This window comes from Rosa chinensis, chromosome 6 (assembly GCF_002994745.2).
Source record: "Rosa chinensis cultivar Old Blush chromosome 6, RchiOBHm-V2, whole genome shotgun sequence".
NCBI lineage: Eukaryota > Viridiplantae > Streptophyta > Magnoliopsida > Rosales > Rosaceae > Rosa > Rosa chinensis.
In genome coordinates, this window is record NC_037093.1 from 11,819,488 (window position 1) to 11,834,718 (window position 15,231).

The 15,231-nt window shown below is 38.6% G+C and overlaps 2 protein-coding genes across 2 annotated transcripts; one reads left to right on the forward strand and one right to left on the reverse strand.

Moving 5' to 3' along the window:
• Positions 1–850: 850 nt before the first annotated feature.
• LOC112170821 lies at positions 851–2,182 on the reverse strand. Its single transcript, XM_024308112.1, has 3 exons — positions 1,675–2,182; positions 1,454–1,549; positions 851–1,311 (listed from the first exon to the last, which is right to left on the reverse strand). The coding sequence occupies exons 1-3, from the start codon at positions 2,180–2,182 to the stop codon at positions 851–853; spliced, it is 1,065 nt and encodes a 354-aa protein (XP_024163880.1).
• Positions 2,183–9,873: 7,691 nt separating this feature from the next.
• LOC112170249 (polyadenylate-binding protein 2) lies at positions 9,874–14,490 on the forward strand. The gene is made up of 9 exons (XM_024307466.2): positions 9,874–10,135; positions 11,358–11,476; positions 11,563–12,219; positions 12,321–12,398; positions 12,612–12,701; positions 12,865–13,002; positions 13,256–13,429; positions 13,510–13,710; positions 13,920–14,490. The coding sequence occupies exons 1-9, from the start codon at positions 9,874–9,876 to the stop codon at positions 14,163–14,165; spliced, it is 1,965 nt and encodes a 654-aa protein (XP_024163234.1). The 3' UTR covers positions 14,166–14,490.
• Positions 14,491–15,231: the final 741 nt, after the last annotated feature.

The window sequence follows — 15,231 nt, forward strand, 5'->3', positions numbered from 1 at the left end:
TACTGGCATTCCTCTTCCTATAAACAGCAATAATGTTCTTTGGCTTTGGTGGCAAATGTCTTTGACATGTTTTAACATTGTGGCAGACTTGGTTACAGTTGCTGCACTTCAAAGATCTTTGCTGCCTTCCAAGATTTCCATCACCACTTTGAGCCTTTTCTAAAGCATCTTTAATTCTCTTTGTCTTTGGCCTTCCAGGCTGCCTTGAATATTCTGAAGGTAAGATTGGTGGATCCTCACTTCTTGCCCACAAGTCCATGCTATTAACAGGCCTTATCAAGTTGTTGTATATAGCCATATAAGTCTTCTTCAAATAGCAATCTGCCACATAATCATTCGGGTCTTGCTTCCTCAAATGTATGGCAGAAACTGCATGCTTGCATGGGATTCCGGTCAAGTTCTACCTCCTGCAACTACATGTTCTCAATCGAAGGTTGACCACATTCTTATTTCCTTCAATATTTTCCACCTCAGCCTCATCACCACCATTGAAAGTGGGAACACAATCTGTTGCAGCCTTCACCTTACTCTTCTCCAGCACCTTACTTGGCTTAGGGCAGATGTTTCCTTGGAAAGCTTCTATTTTCTCTTTTCTCATATGAATCCTCTTCATAAGCTTAACTCTTATCTCTTCAAACATTGTCACAGGTGGTTTATTCCTTGCTTCCACAATCCAAATGTTGAAACTCTCACATAAATTATTGTCCATAATGTCACAGTTACTTGTTGTGTTGAAGAAAGCTCTACACCAATGTTTTGGAGACCTCTCATCATCTGCAAATCAAAACAGTAATTAAATACAATAAACATGCCTAACTGAAAACCAAATTTATATTGATGTACCTGTCATCTATTTGTATGCATCCTCATCAAGTGCCTTCATCTCTTCCATATCATTCAGGTAATAGGGCAAAATGGTGGACTTGGCACATTTCCACATTTGATCCTTCATCACTTTTCCGGGAAACAATTTTGTGAAATTAGTCCACATATGTCTAACACAAAACCTTATATGTGCACTGAGAACCACTTCTTCAAAGGCAGATTTGAGACCTTTTTGCTTGTCACTTAGGAAAACCCAACCTGCTCCATCTTCCTTGATTTCCAAAACCTTGCACAGTAGCTCAAGAAACCATATCCATGAGTCCTTGCTCTCGAATTCCACCATTGCATAAGCAACAACCCAACTTGTGTTGTTTGCATCTGTTCCAACTGTTGTCAAAAGCTGGCCACCAAAACAGATTTTTAAATGTGCTCCATCCAATCCTATAACACTCCTAAAACCAGCTTTGATTCCATTCTTCAATGCTCCTAAGCATATGTACATTCTTTTGAATACTAGATCATTCCTTAGGTTGCTGAATCACACCTTATGTCTACTATAGTATTTGGATCCACCCTCTTCAACTCACTGCCATAATCCTTGATCTTGCAAACTAGTATCTTATAGAACCCTCCACTTCAAGCAAAGCAGCCCTGTTGGCCTTATAGGCCATTTGAGTTGACACTCTTGCTCTAATCTTTGCTGACATTATTTTAGCAAGTGAATCTGCAACCAAAAACTAACATTATTTTAGCAAGTGAATCTGCAACCAAAAACTAATACCAACAAATCATGCTTCACTCAACCAAAATAGCTTGAAAAAAAAAAAACAGAAAAGACATAAAATAAACTTGTTTTCCATGCATCATTTAGGGCTATTTGGTCCTTGAACTTTGCAGTTAAGTACCTCAATTTCACCATACTGTTGTTGAACTTCCTTGTGTAAGTGTGTTTTGGATTATACCCCTTGATCATCAGTGAGTTTTCATGCTGCATTTTGGAGGCAAACAGTTCAAAAGGACAGTCATCCTCTTTGCATATAACCCTTAACCTCACTTTATCATTTTTGATAAAAACATATTCCCAGCCACCTTGTATGGCCATCTCCTTCAAAGCATCCCTTAATATTTGAACTGTACCAAACTTCATGTCTAACTTGAAAACAGGCCTCTTTATATCTGTTTTGGGGTTGAATTCATTACCAACCTCTTCCTGCTCACCATCATAATTAATGATGTAATCCGGTTGCTCCTGATTTGAACCATTATCAGCAAACATATCTTCATTGTCCTCAAATTCTAGTACTTGAGGTTCCAATACTTCCACTTTGAGAAGCAGTTCTGTGTGAAGTTGGTTCATGCTCCACCTCCTACAGCCAATCATCATCATCTACTCCATACTGCTCATAATCACCATCATCTACTAGAGGATTGTAATCATCATCCTCACTCTCATCTTCTTCTTCACTGCCTCCCTCATTCTCATAATCCTCTTCATCCAACAAACCAGCACCAAATGATTGCAGATAATCCAAGAGTTCAATATCTCTCAAGCCCCGACCTTCTTGTTGTACATCATTGCTGTGACCCACACTTCTTGACTGTTGACCTAAACTTAACTGGCCTTGTTCACTTAAACCTTGACCAGCACTTAACAGCCCAACATGACTTGAACCAACTCCTATATTTATCTGACCAGCACTTGAACCAGCATGTATACTTGACTAAACGTGACTTGAACAAACCCCTATACTTGACTGAACTGCCCCACTTGAAGTTTGCCTCCCAATTTCTTTATGCTTTGAAGCTGAAGTGTAACACCCCGTACCTAGAAATATTATCCCTTAACTTATTTGCATTGCATTTAGATATTTCAAGTCATCATATCGTTAAATTAGCCTTCCTAATAGGAAATTATTTTTAAGGAGTTTTGAAAATTATTTTCTTAGCAAGGAAAAATAGAGCACGACAATACAAAAGTGTAGGCACAAACGGTTCGTTAAACGGAGTTGTAACTAGGGCTGGGCTCGGGTCGGGCCGGGCCCTAAAATTAGTGAGACCGAGACCGAACCCGAAAATGTCGGTTCGGGCCGGTTCGGTCTTTTTGTAAACTGAAAACCGACAGAAACCGAACCCATTCGGGCCGGTTTGGTTTTTGGGCTTTTTCGGGCTTTTTCAGGCCCAAACACTTATTTTCAGTTTTCCACCGAAAAACAAAAACGAAACATTTTTTTTTTCCTTTTCTAATGCCCAACACCACATCATTGTATATGTTACATGTGATCAAGATAAAGATTTCATTTAGCTACAAAATCAAAGGCCACCAGCAGCCACGGGGCCCCTGGATAGGTCTCTTTCTGGCAACCTAATATAAGGTGTGTCACTGTGTTGTAATATATAAATTGTAAAGTATCACAAGAATATAACTATCCTAATGGAAACTACAAGGGAACCTTTCTAGGTTGTACATTGGAACGTTTTACAAGTCATCCTACAAAGAAAAGAGAAAGGAAAACTTATGTAAGGAAAACTTTCGGGTCGGTTCGGGCTTTCGGGCCCTGAAAATATGGAACCCGAGACCGAACCGATTACATGAATTCGGGTCGGGCTTTAGACCGAACCGAAAATTTCTATTCTAAAACCGAACCGAAACGGGCTTTTTTCCTCGGTTCGGGTCGGGTCCTCGGTCTTTCGGGTCCGGACGCCTAGCCCTAGTTGTAACGAGAAAGTTATGAGTATTTTCGTGTGAGTGGCGTTCCGGTCTTTTCACCTTACCCTACCTTAATTAAATCAGACTTTCTCTTCCTCCCCATTCACTTCTTTCACGTTCAAACAGTGGAGAAAGAGAGAAACACGAGCTAGCCATCACCGCCCACCTTTTTCCGTTGCCAGCGTCGATTCCGGCCACAATTTTTACACCATTCTCTTCCTCTCGTCATGGGCTTTCTATTGATATATGTTTCAAGACCTATCATCCAGTGTGCGCGACGAATTCAAGGAAAGAAGATTGAGTGATTTTCAGGCTATTTTTCAAATTTCAGCCAAACCATTGAGAATTTGGAGAAACCCCAAGCTATAAAGTTGTTCATTACCTCATGGGCTTTCTTTTGAGTATAGTATTGCATATATATATTTGAGGAGTTTGGAAATTGAAATTCTGGCCACCATGACCCACTGCGGCTCTGCTGCCCTGGCTGCCTTTCATGGCCATTTTGAGTGTTTTTGAGCATTATTATGCTTCCTAGGATGTGTTAGTACTAGCCCAACTATAATTGTTGAATTTTGGATGAGGAATTAGAATTTGGTGTTGGGAATAAATTGGGAAAAATTGTTTTTGGAGGTGTTTGAGTTGGAAGGAAGCTAGTGGAAGAGACTTAAGACGATTATTTGATGATAAGAAAACTTGGATGACCTTACGTCAAGGAGAGGATACTATATCTTAGAATGCATTCACGTTTCTTTACTTAGTTTATCGAGATTGAGCTTAATCTATTTATAAATTATTACTGGCTAGGTAATTCAGTTGAGCAAGCTTCCAAGGACATTCTCGAGAGAGGACTCACCTAGTCACCCTTCATTGTGAGTTGGACTTTGTTTTAAAGAAATGCATGTAATTACTTCGATTCTTTGATATTTGATTTCTTTAATTATCTATTTAATATTCAAGAAGTTTATTCTAATTTCTCGTAACTTAATTGTTGTGGTCCTTATGCAATTTTATAATTTATGTTTGAAGTAAATTGCTTATTTTTGGGAAAGAAAGAACATTTTCAAATGGCCTATTAGATATGAAGTTTTAAATGTTGTTACTTGTACGAAAAGAAAGAACCTTCTATTTTAGAAAAGTAAATTGGATTTCAACTTATCTTATGAGTACCCAACCCTAGCAAGATACAGGGATACTTCATCAGTTTTCCGGTTACGTGCACGTATACCCTCACGCTCTGCTTATGTACCGACGGATGCATAAGTGTATGACCAGTTTCCCCCGCTCTGCCTGATGCGCCCAAGTGTATGACCAGTTCTCCCCCCTCCCTCGCTCTGCTCACGTTGAGTTCGCTCGGCATGAGTGTATGACCAGTTGTTTGCTACGTTATGCCTATTTTGATTTAGATCATTGTAGGTGTATGACCAGTTTTTGGGTACAAGTTTGATAATGCTTTGTAGTTTTGGAAGTTATGTAAAATGCTTTTGGACTGAGTTACCTTTTGCAAGTAAATATTGAGTTAGTCCCCAGTTATTATTTCAGTTTTCTTATGAGACATTATTAAAGCAAAGTGCTTATTTTGTTACAAGTTTATCTTACAAATGGGTATGTGAAAGTATTCATGACTTATAACCTTTGAACTTGTCTTTTTACTATAAGTGGTCAATTGCATGCCAAGGTTTACGAAAGAGAAATGATTTTAAGAAAAATAAGATTTATCAAAAGTAGTTTCAAATACTAAATTATTTTTGTCCTCTCAATGAGCTTGTCTCACATTTTCTATGTTTTTCTCGGGACTCTTTGGATTTCTGTTTTGCCCAGGTAGTAGATTTCGCTGAGGTCGGACTGCACCCTGTTGAGGCATTCTCTTTATCCACCTTCATCCATCTTGACGTGTAGGATTTGTTCTCTTTCGTACTCTTACATTTCTTACTTAATTGTACCGTGTACTTTATGCTTTGATGTAACCATAAATTGAGTATTGGATTCCTAAGTTGTAATTGTTGGGTTAGAACCCTCGTATTTGGTTGGTGGTGGATGTTTTTGTGAAGGACAGGAGGTCCTATTTGGAAGTTATTGGAGATTTATGATATTAGAAGTATATTATTGGATTTACAGGTTCTTGGGTAATCTATTTTTAGGGGAGGTTATGTCGAATTTTCGATAAAACCTTTCTCTAACTTGGTCTATACGGATCCACCTTTCTCTAACTCGATCCGAGAGCGGGTCTGTCATGAAGTGTACTCTAACATCAATCGTTTTACCTTCTCCCTTAGATCAATCCCACAAGCAATGCTAGCTTGAGTAGCCACACAGTCCTCGGGCTCCCTTATAGCACTCCCTTGTTTCTGCCAGGTATAGGCTCATTCGGCAATTCTAAAATCACACAAGTCTGTTGTATTCTAGGCTCATCTGGTAGTTCTTTGATGACCACACCATTGCTTCTAACTTGACTGAAAAGGAAGTCTCCATACATGAACACATCATTATCCGGGTCAACTCCAAAGACTTCATGCAGCTCCATGTGGTCCAAGTATAGAATGATGAGTCTATAAGCTAGAATAGTTGAATAGATGGTCATGACATCCCTATCATTCTCCAACTTCAACAACTCATCATTTTCATCCCCAACCTTGTACCAATAGTCAATTCTTTGACTTGCATAAGCCTTGTTCAGTTGCATCACCATACTATCCACCTCTACAAGGGACATGGTATCTTTGTTCACATTGTCGAAGTAACTTGTCTTCCCTCCAACATAAGTCCGATCACTTAGGCACCCTCCCTGCCAAACCTTAAGTGTGAAATAGTCTGGATCACCTGCAAATATCAATCAAGAGCAGGAAGATTAATATCCCTAACAATTATTGACACCAACATAAATATCAAACTCAAACCGGGCAAAACATAAAGCACATATGCCCTAAAAGTGCATGCCCTCATAAAGTCTACACAACCAACTGGTTTGCCTCCATAAAGAGGTACAAGCCAAAACAGAAAGAGGCCAAACATAGGGTCCCCAGCAAACATTTACCAACATCTTCACATATGGTCACAACCAAATAATCCATTTTTTACAAAGTACTAGGACCACCCATAGCTGTACAAGCCAAACCTCAATATTAAAAGCCAACCAGAATAAACAGTTCCTGGTCGACAATTTTAAAAGCCAAATCATGCTTCACACAACCCAGCCACCTTGTATATACCCTACTCGATTTCATTCTCAATCAGCCACAAAGCAAACATCGAAATACCAGAAACTCGTAAAGACACAAAGCCCCAATTTATTTTGTCAAACCCTAGAAATCGAAATCAACAAAACCCTTTATCAACAACACAAATCATTGAAAAATGAAAATTTATACCAAAAATAGTTTCAAACTAACCTTCAGACACTAGAATCGAACAACCCAAACCCCCATATTTTTCGAGCAAACCTTAGAGTGTTGAAAAACATCAATCCATTGAAAAATTGCCAAATTTGCATTCGAAACTCACCATTATCAGGCACATCATCCTTTTCCTTCTCGCCTTCAGCTTAGGGAACCCAGACATTGAGATTGTTTCCAACCATGTCGCCACTTCTACAGATTGAGCTCTACTTCGAACCAGGTTGCATTAGTTCTTCCGTATTATGGTAGAATTTCAGTTTCCGACTTAGGGTTTTTGAATTTCAATGGGATCGGAGTACGATTTCTGGGTTTCTCGATTACAAGGGTAGAAGGGTAGAGAGTGTTTCCATTTTTGGGAAATTTGAAATTTAGGGTTTTGGGGGGGGGGGGGGGGGTTATGATTTGGGTTAGGGTCAAAACAGCCGTAATAGAGACCATGGTCATTTAGGACATTTCACATTGCAACGAGCTTACATGGTGCTGAGTTGGCGTATGGTTTATGGCCATGTCAGGCATCTCACGGAGCATTTTGACGGAGCGGACCGATTGGAGTGAAATTGTGATGTTATGGAGTTTTTTGATTAAATTAGAAAGCTAGGGATTGAAACGATGAGGGAGGCAAACTTTAGGGACTAAACATATTTTTTTTCCTAAAAAAAAAAAGATAGAGAGAAAAGAAAATAAATAATTTTTTAAAAAAAAAACAAGTGAGGGTAAATTAGGCATTTCAGCGCGTGAGGAATGCCACGTCAGCAATTTAATGGACAATTTAGATAGAGCTTGACGACAGGGACCAATTGTGAGGAAATTGAGAGTTCGAGGAGATTTTTGGTTAGAAGGTCATGGATTGAAACGACGAAACCCCTATAAGTATATGGAGTAAATAGTATTTAATCATTTAGTTTTCTATTTTATTTTTTATGAATAGATAATGATATCATTACAGTCAATAGCCGTTAAAAATCGCTAAATTCTATCATGTACTTCAATATGATATGGGCAAATTTAGTCCTATGGTGACTGATAAATTGTTTAAGTAGTAGTAAAGTCTGAATCATATGTTTTTTTTTAGTAAAGTCTGAATCATATGTTATAGGAACAAATAATCCAAGTCACAACTAACCGACACAATACTGTTTTAATTATGCACTATGTTTAAGTAGTAGTAAAGTTTGAATCATACGTTATAACATTATTACAATAAATAAAACCAAATTGAGTCAAAATTAGAAAAGTTTAAGTGTACATTTTTTAAGCACACACTATGTTTAAGTAGTAGTAAAGTTTGAATCATACGTTATTGCAATATATAATCCAAGTCACGACTGATAGACACGATATATTTTTTTAATCATACACTATGTTTAATTAGTAGTAAGTTTGAATCATACGATATTGCAATAAATAATCCAAGTCACGACTGACTGGCACAATACACATACACTGTGTTTAAGTAGTAGTAAAATTTGAATCATACGTTATTGCAATAAATAATACAAGTCACGACTGACCGACACAATACAATTTTTAATCATACACCATGTTTAAGTAATAGTAAAGTTTGAATCATACGTTATTGCAATAAATAATCCACGTCACGACTCACCGGCACAGTACATTTTTTAATCATACACTATTTTCCACTTTATTTTGTTTAGGTTTCAAATTGTTAAACCAAATTGAGTTGAGTCGAAATTAGAAAAGTTTAAGTGTACAATTTTTAATCATACACTATGTTTTTTTTTTTTGAGAATATCATACACTATGTTTAAGTAGTAGTAAAGTTTGAATCATACATTATTAAAATAAACAATCCAAGTCACGACTCACTGAACAGTACATTTTTTAATCATACACTATTTTTCACTTTATTTTGTGTAGGTTTCAAATTGTTAAACCGAATTGCGTCTAAAATAGCAAAGTTTAAGTAGAAGTAAAGTTTGAATCATACGTCATTAAAACAAATAATCCAAGTCACGACTGACGGACACATATTTTTTTTTAATCCTACACTATGTGTAAGTAGTAATAAATTTTGAATCATACGTTATTACAATAAATAATCCAACTTACGACTCACTGCCGCAATACATCTTTTAATCTTACATTATTTCCAACTTTATTTTGTGTTAGGTTTCAAATTGTTATATCGAATTTATCTCTTTTTTTGTTTGTTTTCGTAAATTTCATATTTTACTGGTTTTATTTTTTCGAGAATCAGATTTTACTGGTCCCGGAGTCGACAGTGAAATCAGCACAAACCGCGCTCCCGTTGCCGCTTGGCGCGTCCCGAAGGCTGCACGGGCCCCCACACCAACCCCCTCACAGCAAAAAACCTACCTTATCTAGAGAATCTACCATTACCCGTAGCGTACCTCACAACTCCGCTCCCTCACATCCTCACCGTGGACTCCAACTCATCCCGGTCCCACCACTTCCAAATCAACGCCCCAGATCCCCTCCCTTACGTCCCCTTAGGGTTTACCTATATCAATTTCTCACCGCCTTCGTTTCACTTCTTTAGTGCAGTTCCGCTGCCCTCGGCACATAAAAAAAAACCTATCATCCCCTATTCTCTCTCTCCCTCTCTCTATCTACAGCCTTCTCTCTCGTCACACCTCACGCGCCGCCACTCACCGGCGGCCTGCCCCTCTCCCACCGTCGGATCTCCGGCTATTTATCCCTCCGCCCCCTTCCCTCTCCTCCCCTTTTTCAGAAAAGAAAAAAAAATTTAATTTTTTTTTTTTTTTCTGAGCGAATTTTTATCCGAGCAGTTGGAGAGCGTCAGTAGTGTGTGTTGGTTATTTCTTCCTTCAGGTTTTCTTGTAGTGATTAATAACAGCGAGGAGGAGAGGGAAGAAGATTTTAGATTTATTGTGAGGAAAAAAAGGAAAAAAAAAAAAATTAAAGACTTTTTTGAAAACCAAAATTTAGGGTTTTTGGGTGAAGATGGCGCAAGCTCAGGTTCAGGGTCAGAATGCGAACGCGGCGGCGGCGGCGGCTGCTGCTGCGGCGGCTAATGGTGGTGGGGCCAACCAGTTCGTGACGACGTCGCTTTACGTTGGGGATCTCGACCAGAACATTACGGATTCGCAGCTGTACGACCTGTTCAACCAGCTGGGTCAGGTCGTGTCTGTTAGGGTTTGCAGGGACTTGTCCACCCGGAGGTCGCTTGGTTACGGCTATGTCAATTATAGCAACCCGCAGGATGGTAAGTCGTTTTTTTTTATTCGCTTAGGTTTTGAGGAGTTGTGGATTTGGAAGCTCTCTTATATGCTTGTACTGGATTGCTTTGCGTTTCGGAGACAATTTGGATTATGGATGTGTGGTTTATTGGATTTGTTGTCAGCGCAGATCATGTTTACAATTGATAGGGCTTAGGTTAGGTTTTGTGTTGGTGGATTTTGAAGCTCTCTTATATGCTTGTACTGGATTGCTTTGCGTTTCGGATACAATTTGGATTATGGATGTGTGGTTTATTGGATTTGTTGTCAGCGCAGATTATGTTTACAATTGATAGGAGTTTTAAGTAAACTCAGATTAGTCTTGTGATTTTCGTGTGGAAGTAGCATTCTTTGAGGGGTGGGTGTGGATCAATCGTTGCGCAATTAAGTGATGGGTGTGGTCATTAGTGTTGTGTGTTGAAAGGTTTAGACTTTCAGCATTTTGCAAGCAGAGATTTTTTTTGAGGGTTTGGGGGAACCAAACTGGACATTGTGTATTTGTTTTCAGCTGTTGATTTCTGTGGAGATATATTTGATAGAAGAATAGCACATTTTAAGTTATCAGCATGTTTATCGTGTGGTGGTATGAGGAAGGATTATGGTGACTTGGTATGTTTGCATTCGGGCTATTATGTGGGGATCGTGTAGGAGCCTTAGATTTTTGCTATTATATTGGGCAGTGGTATGAGTTTTTAATACTCGGATGAGTTATGTTTTCTGGACATTTATGGACTTTGTGAATTTGGGTTTCTGATGATCATGTATTTTTTGTTATAGAGCTTGTAAACTTTGGATTTATTTCATGGGATATCTTTTTTCCTCCCTGAAATGTCAATATGGGAAGATTTGTCATGGTCTCTTTAAACTGAAGTACAAATTTTCTCCATCATCTAGTGGCTGCCATTTTGCATGAATTAGACAGAAATGTTGTTTCTTGTAAAGTAAATACTTACTGTTCTATAATTGTATCTTTTCACTACATGAATGAGACTGTAAATTAATGTTTTATTTGCCTTGTGATTTTGAGCTCGTGCCTTGGTTTTTTTTTATAGTCATTATCTTGTCCACTGCTCTGTACTATATTCCTTTTAGTCTTGTTTTTCCTATCAAACAAATAGAAATAAAAGGAAAGGGAGAGATAATAAAAGGAGAGCTAGTACTTTTCTTTCCCCACTCCTGCTCACTTTTTTTCGTTGATGTTCCTCACAGCTGCTAGGGCATTGGATGTGTTGAACTTCACTCCTGTAAATGGGAGGCCCATTAGGATCATGTACTCTCACCGTGATCCTAGTATTCGTAAAAGTGGGTCTGGAAATATATTTATTAAGGTAGTCATTGAAACATTATATATTTTGTTTGTCATCGTCAGTTTGATCAGTCCTTGCTGACACTTTCAGTTGTATCAATTGGGCAGAATTTGGACAAAGCTCTTGATCACAAAGCCTTGCATGATACATTTTCTTCATTCGGAAACATCCTTTCTTGCAAGGTGGCAACAGACTCCTCTGGCCAGTCAAAGGGCTATGGCTTTGTGCAATTTGATAATGAAGAAGCTGCCCAAAAAGCTATTGCGAAGTTGAATGGTATGCTTATAAATGATAAGCAAGTTTTTGTAGGACCATTCCTCCGCAAACAGGAAAGGGAGGGTGTTGCTGACAAGTCAAAGTTCCAGAATGTTTATGTGAAGAATCTATCAGAATCGACTACTGAAGATGATTTTACCAAAATTTTTGGTGAATTTGGTCCAATCACTAGCGTAGTGATCATGAGAGATCAAGATGGAAAATCAAAGTGCTTTGGATTTGTCAACTTTGATAATCCAGATGATGCTGCCAGAGCTGTTGAGGCTCTGAATGGAAAGAAATTTGATGATAAGGAGTGGTATGTTGGGAAGGCCCAGAAGAAATCTGAAAGGGAAAATGAATTGAAACTTCGATTTGAACAGAGCATGAAAGAGGCAGCAGACAAATATCAAGGAGCAAACTTGTATGTTAAAAATTTAGATGATAGCATAGTTGATGATAAACTTAAGGAGCTCTTCACTCCATTTGGCACAATTACCTCGTGTAAGGTATGTAGGGCTCTTATATTGCAAATCATCTGTCATAATTATTCTAAATTATTTAAGTACGTATGCCTCATAAAAACTTTGCTTCTTTGACACATGAGCAGGTCATGCGAGACCCCAACGGAGTAAGTAGGGGTTCCGGTTTTGTTGCATTCTCAACTCCTGAAGAGGCAAATAGAGCTGTAAGTTAATTTTGTATATGAGTGTCTAGTCCCGCTCCCTTTGCTATTTGATCCTTTTAAGACAAGTTTTACTCCTTGTGTACAATTATAACAATTTCTTGCTGCCATAGGCCAAACTTTTGGTAAGATTTATGAATGTTCAAGGATATTAGTGGTCTTGTAATGTTTTGTTATTGTTAACTAAAGATTTATGTTTTTCTTTTTGTTTGGTAGCTGGCAGAGATGAATGGAAAAATGATTGTAAGCAAACCTCTCTATGTTGCACTTGCGCAACGAAAAGAAGATAGAAGAGCGAGGCTCCAGGTACGTTGGTCGTGGGTTGTTATAGTGGCGCTTCTCTCTCTTTTTTTTGTTTTTTCTTTTCATCAATGCTTGTTTAGAGCCAGTGCTTCTCTGTCTCTGTCTCTCTCTCTCTCTCATTCTTCAGTGTTATTAAAGTCTTATGCACATTTTGCCATCTGCACAGGCTCAGTTTTCTCAAATGCGGCCAGTTGCAATGGCACCTTCAGTTGCTCCTCGTATGCCAATGTACCCTCCTGGTGGTCCAGGTATTGGACAGCAAATATTCTATGGTCAAGCCCCACCTGCTATCATTCCCTCCCAGGTAACAAGTTATTTTCTCTCGCTAAAGTTCACTCTCATCTTCGTTTACGGTCTTACTGATTTATAAAATGTAGCAGTAGCAAGTATTTGGTTTCAATTTTGGGAATTGTGTTCAGTGACCAGTGATAATATTTTTTAACAACTCATTATTAATTTTATAGTCTTACCTTTTAATAAAAGATGTAGCAGTTCTAAGTTATCTGTTTCATTTCTGGTGGTGTTGTTCATTCTGGCTTTATTTCTTTTCTTTGTAGCCTGGATTTGGATATCAGCAGCAGCTTGTTCCTGGTATGAGACCTGGCGGCGCTCCCATGCCAAACTTCTTTGTGCCAATGGTTCAGCAGGGGCAGCAAGGGCAGCGCCCTGGTGGCAGACGTGCAGGCCCTGCGCAGCAAAACCAGCAACCAGTTCCATTAATGCAACAGCAGGTTAGAATTGTGTCTTTTCCCATTTCTGTGTAGTGTGCATGCAATTAGATATGTTTGACTTAGTGGCTTCATAAATACAGATGCTTCCAAGAGGGCGTGTCTACCGTTACCCGTCTGGGCGCGCTCTGCCTGATGGTCCCATGCCTGGTGTTGGAGGCATGTTTTCTGTTCCATATGACTTGTCTGGCATGCCATTGCGTGATCCAGCACTGTCTCAGCCTGTTCCAATTGGGACTTTGGCTAGTGCCCTTGCAAATGCTACACCGGAGCAGCAAAGGACGGTAAGTCGTCTATTGGTTCATCTTAATTGTAGATGAATTTTAGAAGTCTATGCTAGAAGTTGGGACTTTGGTGATACGCCCCTACGATTGTGTCATTGTTTTTTGATGCTTATGACAAAAAAGTAACAGTTTATGATGACTGCTGCTATTGTTGATAATAGAATTGGACACTTATTTAATCTCATTGTTTGTTGTGTGGGAATTTGTAGATGCTGGGGGAGAATCTTTACCCACTGGTGGAACAGCTGGAACCTGACAATGCAGCGAAGGTTACTGGCATGCTTCTTGAGATGGATCAAACTGAGGTTCTGCATTTGCTCGAGTCACCTGAAGCTTTGAAAGCAAAGGTGGCTGAAGCTATGGAGGTTCTGAGGAATGTTGCTCAGCAGCAGCAAGCTGGCGGTGCAGCTGATCAACTAGCCTCATTGTCGCTCAATGATAATCTTGTTTCTTGAGAGTTTAATTGCCAGCGTATGTTGTCTTTGATAACGGAGGATTTATTCTATTTTAGGTGTGGATGGGTTTTGATACAGTCTGAACAGCAAGTTTCTCGAGTTAGGTAGACACTGGTTTGGTTTTGGTCTGTTCTGTGAGCTTTTGAAGTTTATTTTGAGATTGTGACGTTTATGCATAAATATTTCTATGCACAGCTGTTGCTTTCCATATATTTTTTTGGCCGAAGGATGGTGTTATTTTTGGAGCTAAATTGCATTTTGGACGGTACCTTGTCCGAATCAATTTAGATACACCAGAGTCCTCTTAATGATATCTTTATTGTTACGGGGTCGGGGTATCACTATTGGAACTTCTTAATCTACTCACTAGACCTCTTTTATTTTTTAATTATTGATTGACATGTGTATCTTTATACAAAAAGACTGTTACAGACAACAAATTAATAAGAAAAATATTTTTTCCCTCTGCAAAGATTTGTAATAATGGAAACATATTTACATTACATTAATTATTCATTTCCATTTTAGTTCTCATTTCAAATATCTCAGTTTCTTTGTTTATAAAAGCTTCTGAAGAAGAAAAAAAATCAAGGGAAAAAACATTCAAAATTACGTTGCAAATTATATAAAAATAATACTATGATGCAAGAGAGAAAAAAAAAATAGACAAATGAGATAGAGAGCCCTCATATAAACTAACCAAATAAGTTTGTGAAGCGGCATATAAGACAAAAATAAAGAGAAAATATTTCAAACAGTACCCGAACTAACGACTCCTAACTTCAGTACCTGACTATGCAAAACTATCACTTTGGTACCCCAAGTTTGAAGCTTGACCCAAGAATGGTAAACGCCGTCCATCACAGCGTTAGGTCTTTGCTACGTGGCAAACTATGAGGGCCCTCAAAATATGCCATATGGTTAGCTAGTTAACGCCGTGATGAACGACGTGTACCATTCTTGGGTCGGACTTCAAACTTGGAGTACCAAAGTGATAGTTTTGCATAGTCGGGTATTGAAGTTAAGAATGAGTCTTAGTTCGGGTACTGTTTGTACCATTTTCTCA

Excerpts from the sequence above, each read along its gene's own strand:
- LOC112170821 (XM_024308112.1), bottom strand. The coding sequence starts at position 2,182 with ATGAACCAACTTCACACAGAACTGCTTCTCAAAGTGGAAGTATTGGAA. Across the intron at positions 1,550-1,674 it reads AAATGATGCATGGAAAACAA|ATTCACTTGCTAAAATAATG; the intron begins GTTTATTTTATG and ends TTTTGGTTGCAG. Across the intron at positions 1,312-1,453 it reads TGCTTTGCTTGAAGTGGAGG|GAGCATTGAAGAATGGAATC; the intron begins GTTCTATAAGAT and ends ACATATGCTTAG.
- LOC112170249 (XM_024307466.2), top strand. The coding sequence starts at position 9,874 with ATGGCGCAAGCTCAGGTTCAGGGTCAGAATGCGAACGCGGCGGCGGCG. Across the intron at positions 12,399-12,611 it reads CTGAAGAGGCAAATAGAGCT|CTGGCAGAGATGAATGGAAA; the intron begins GTAAGTTAATTT and ends TTTGTTTGGTAG. Across the intron at positions 12,702-12,864 it reads ATAGAAGAGCGAGGCTCCAG|GCTCAGTTTTCTCAAATGCG; the intron begins GTACGTTGGTCG and ends CCATCTGCACAG.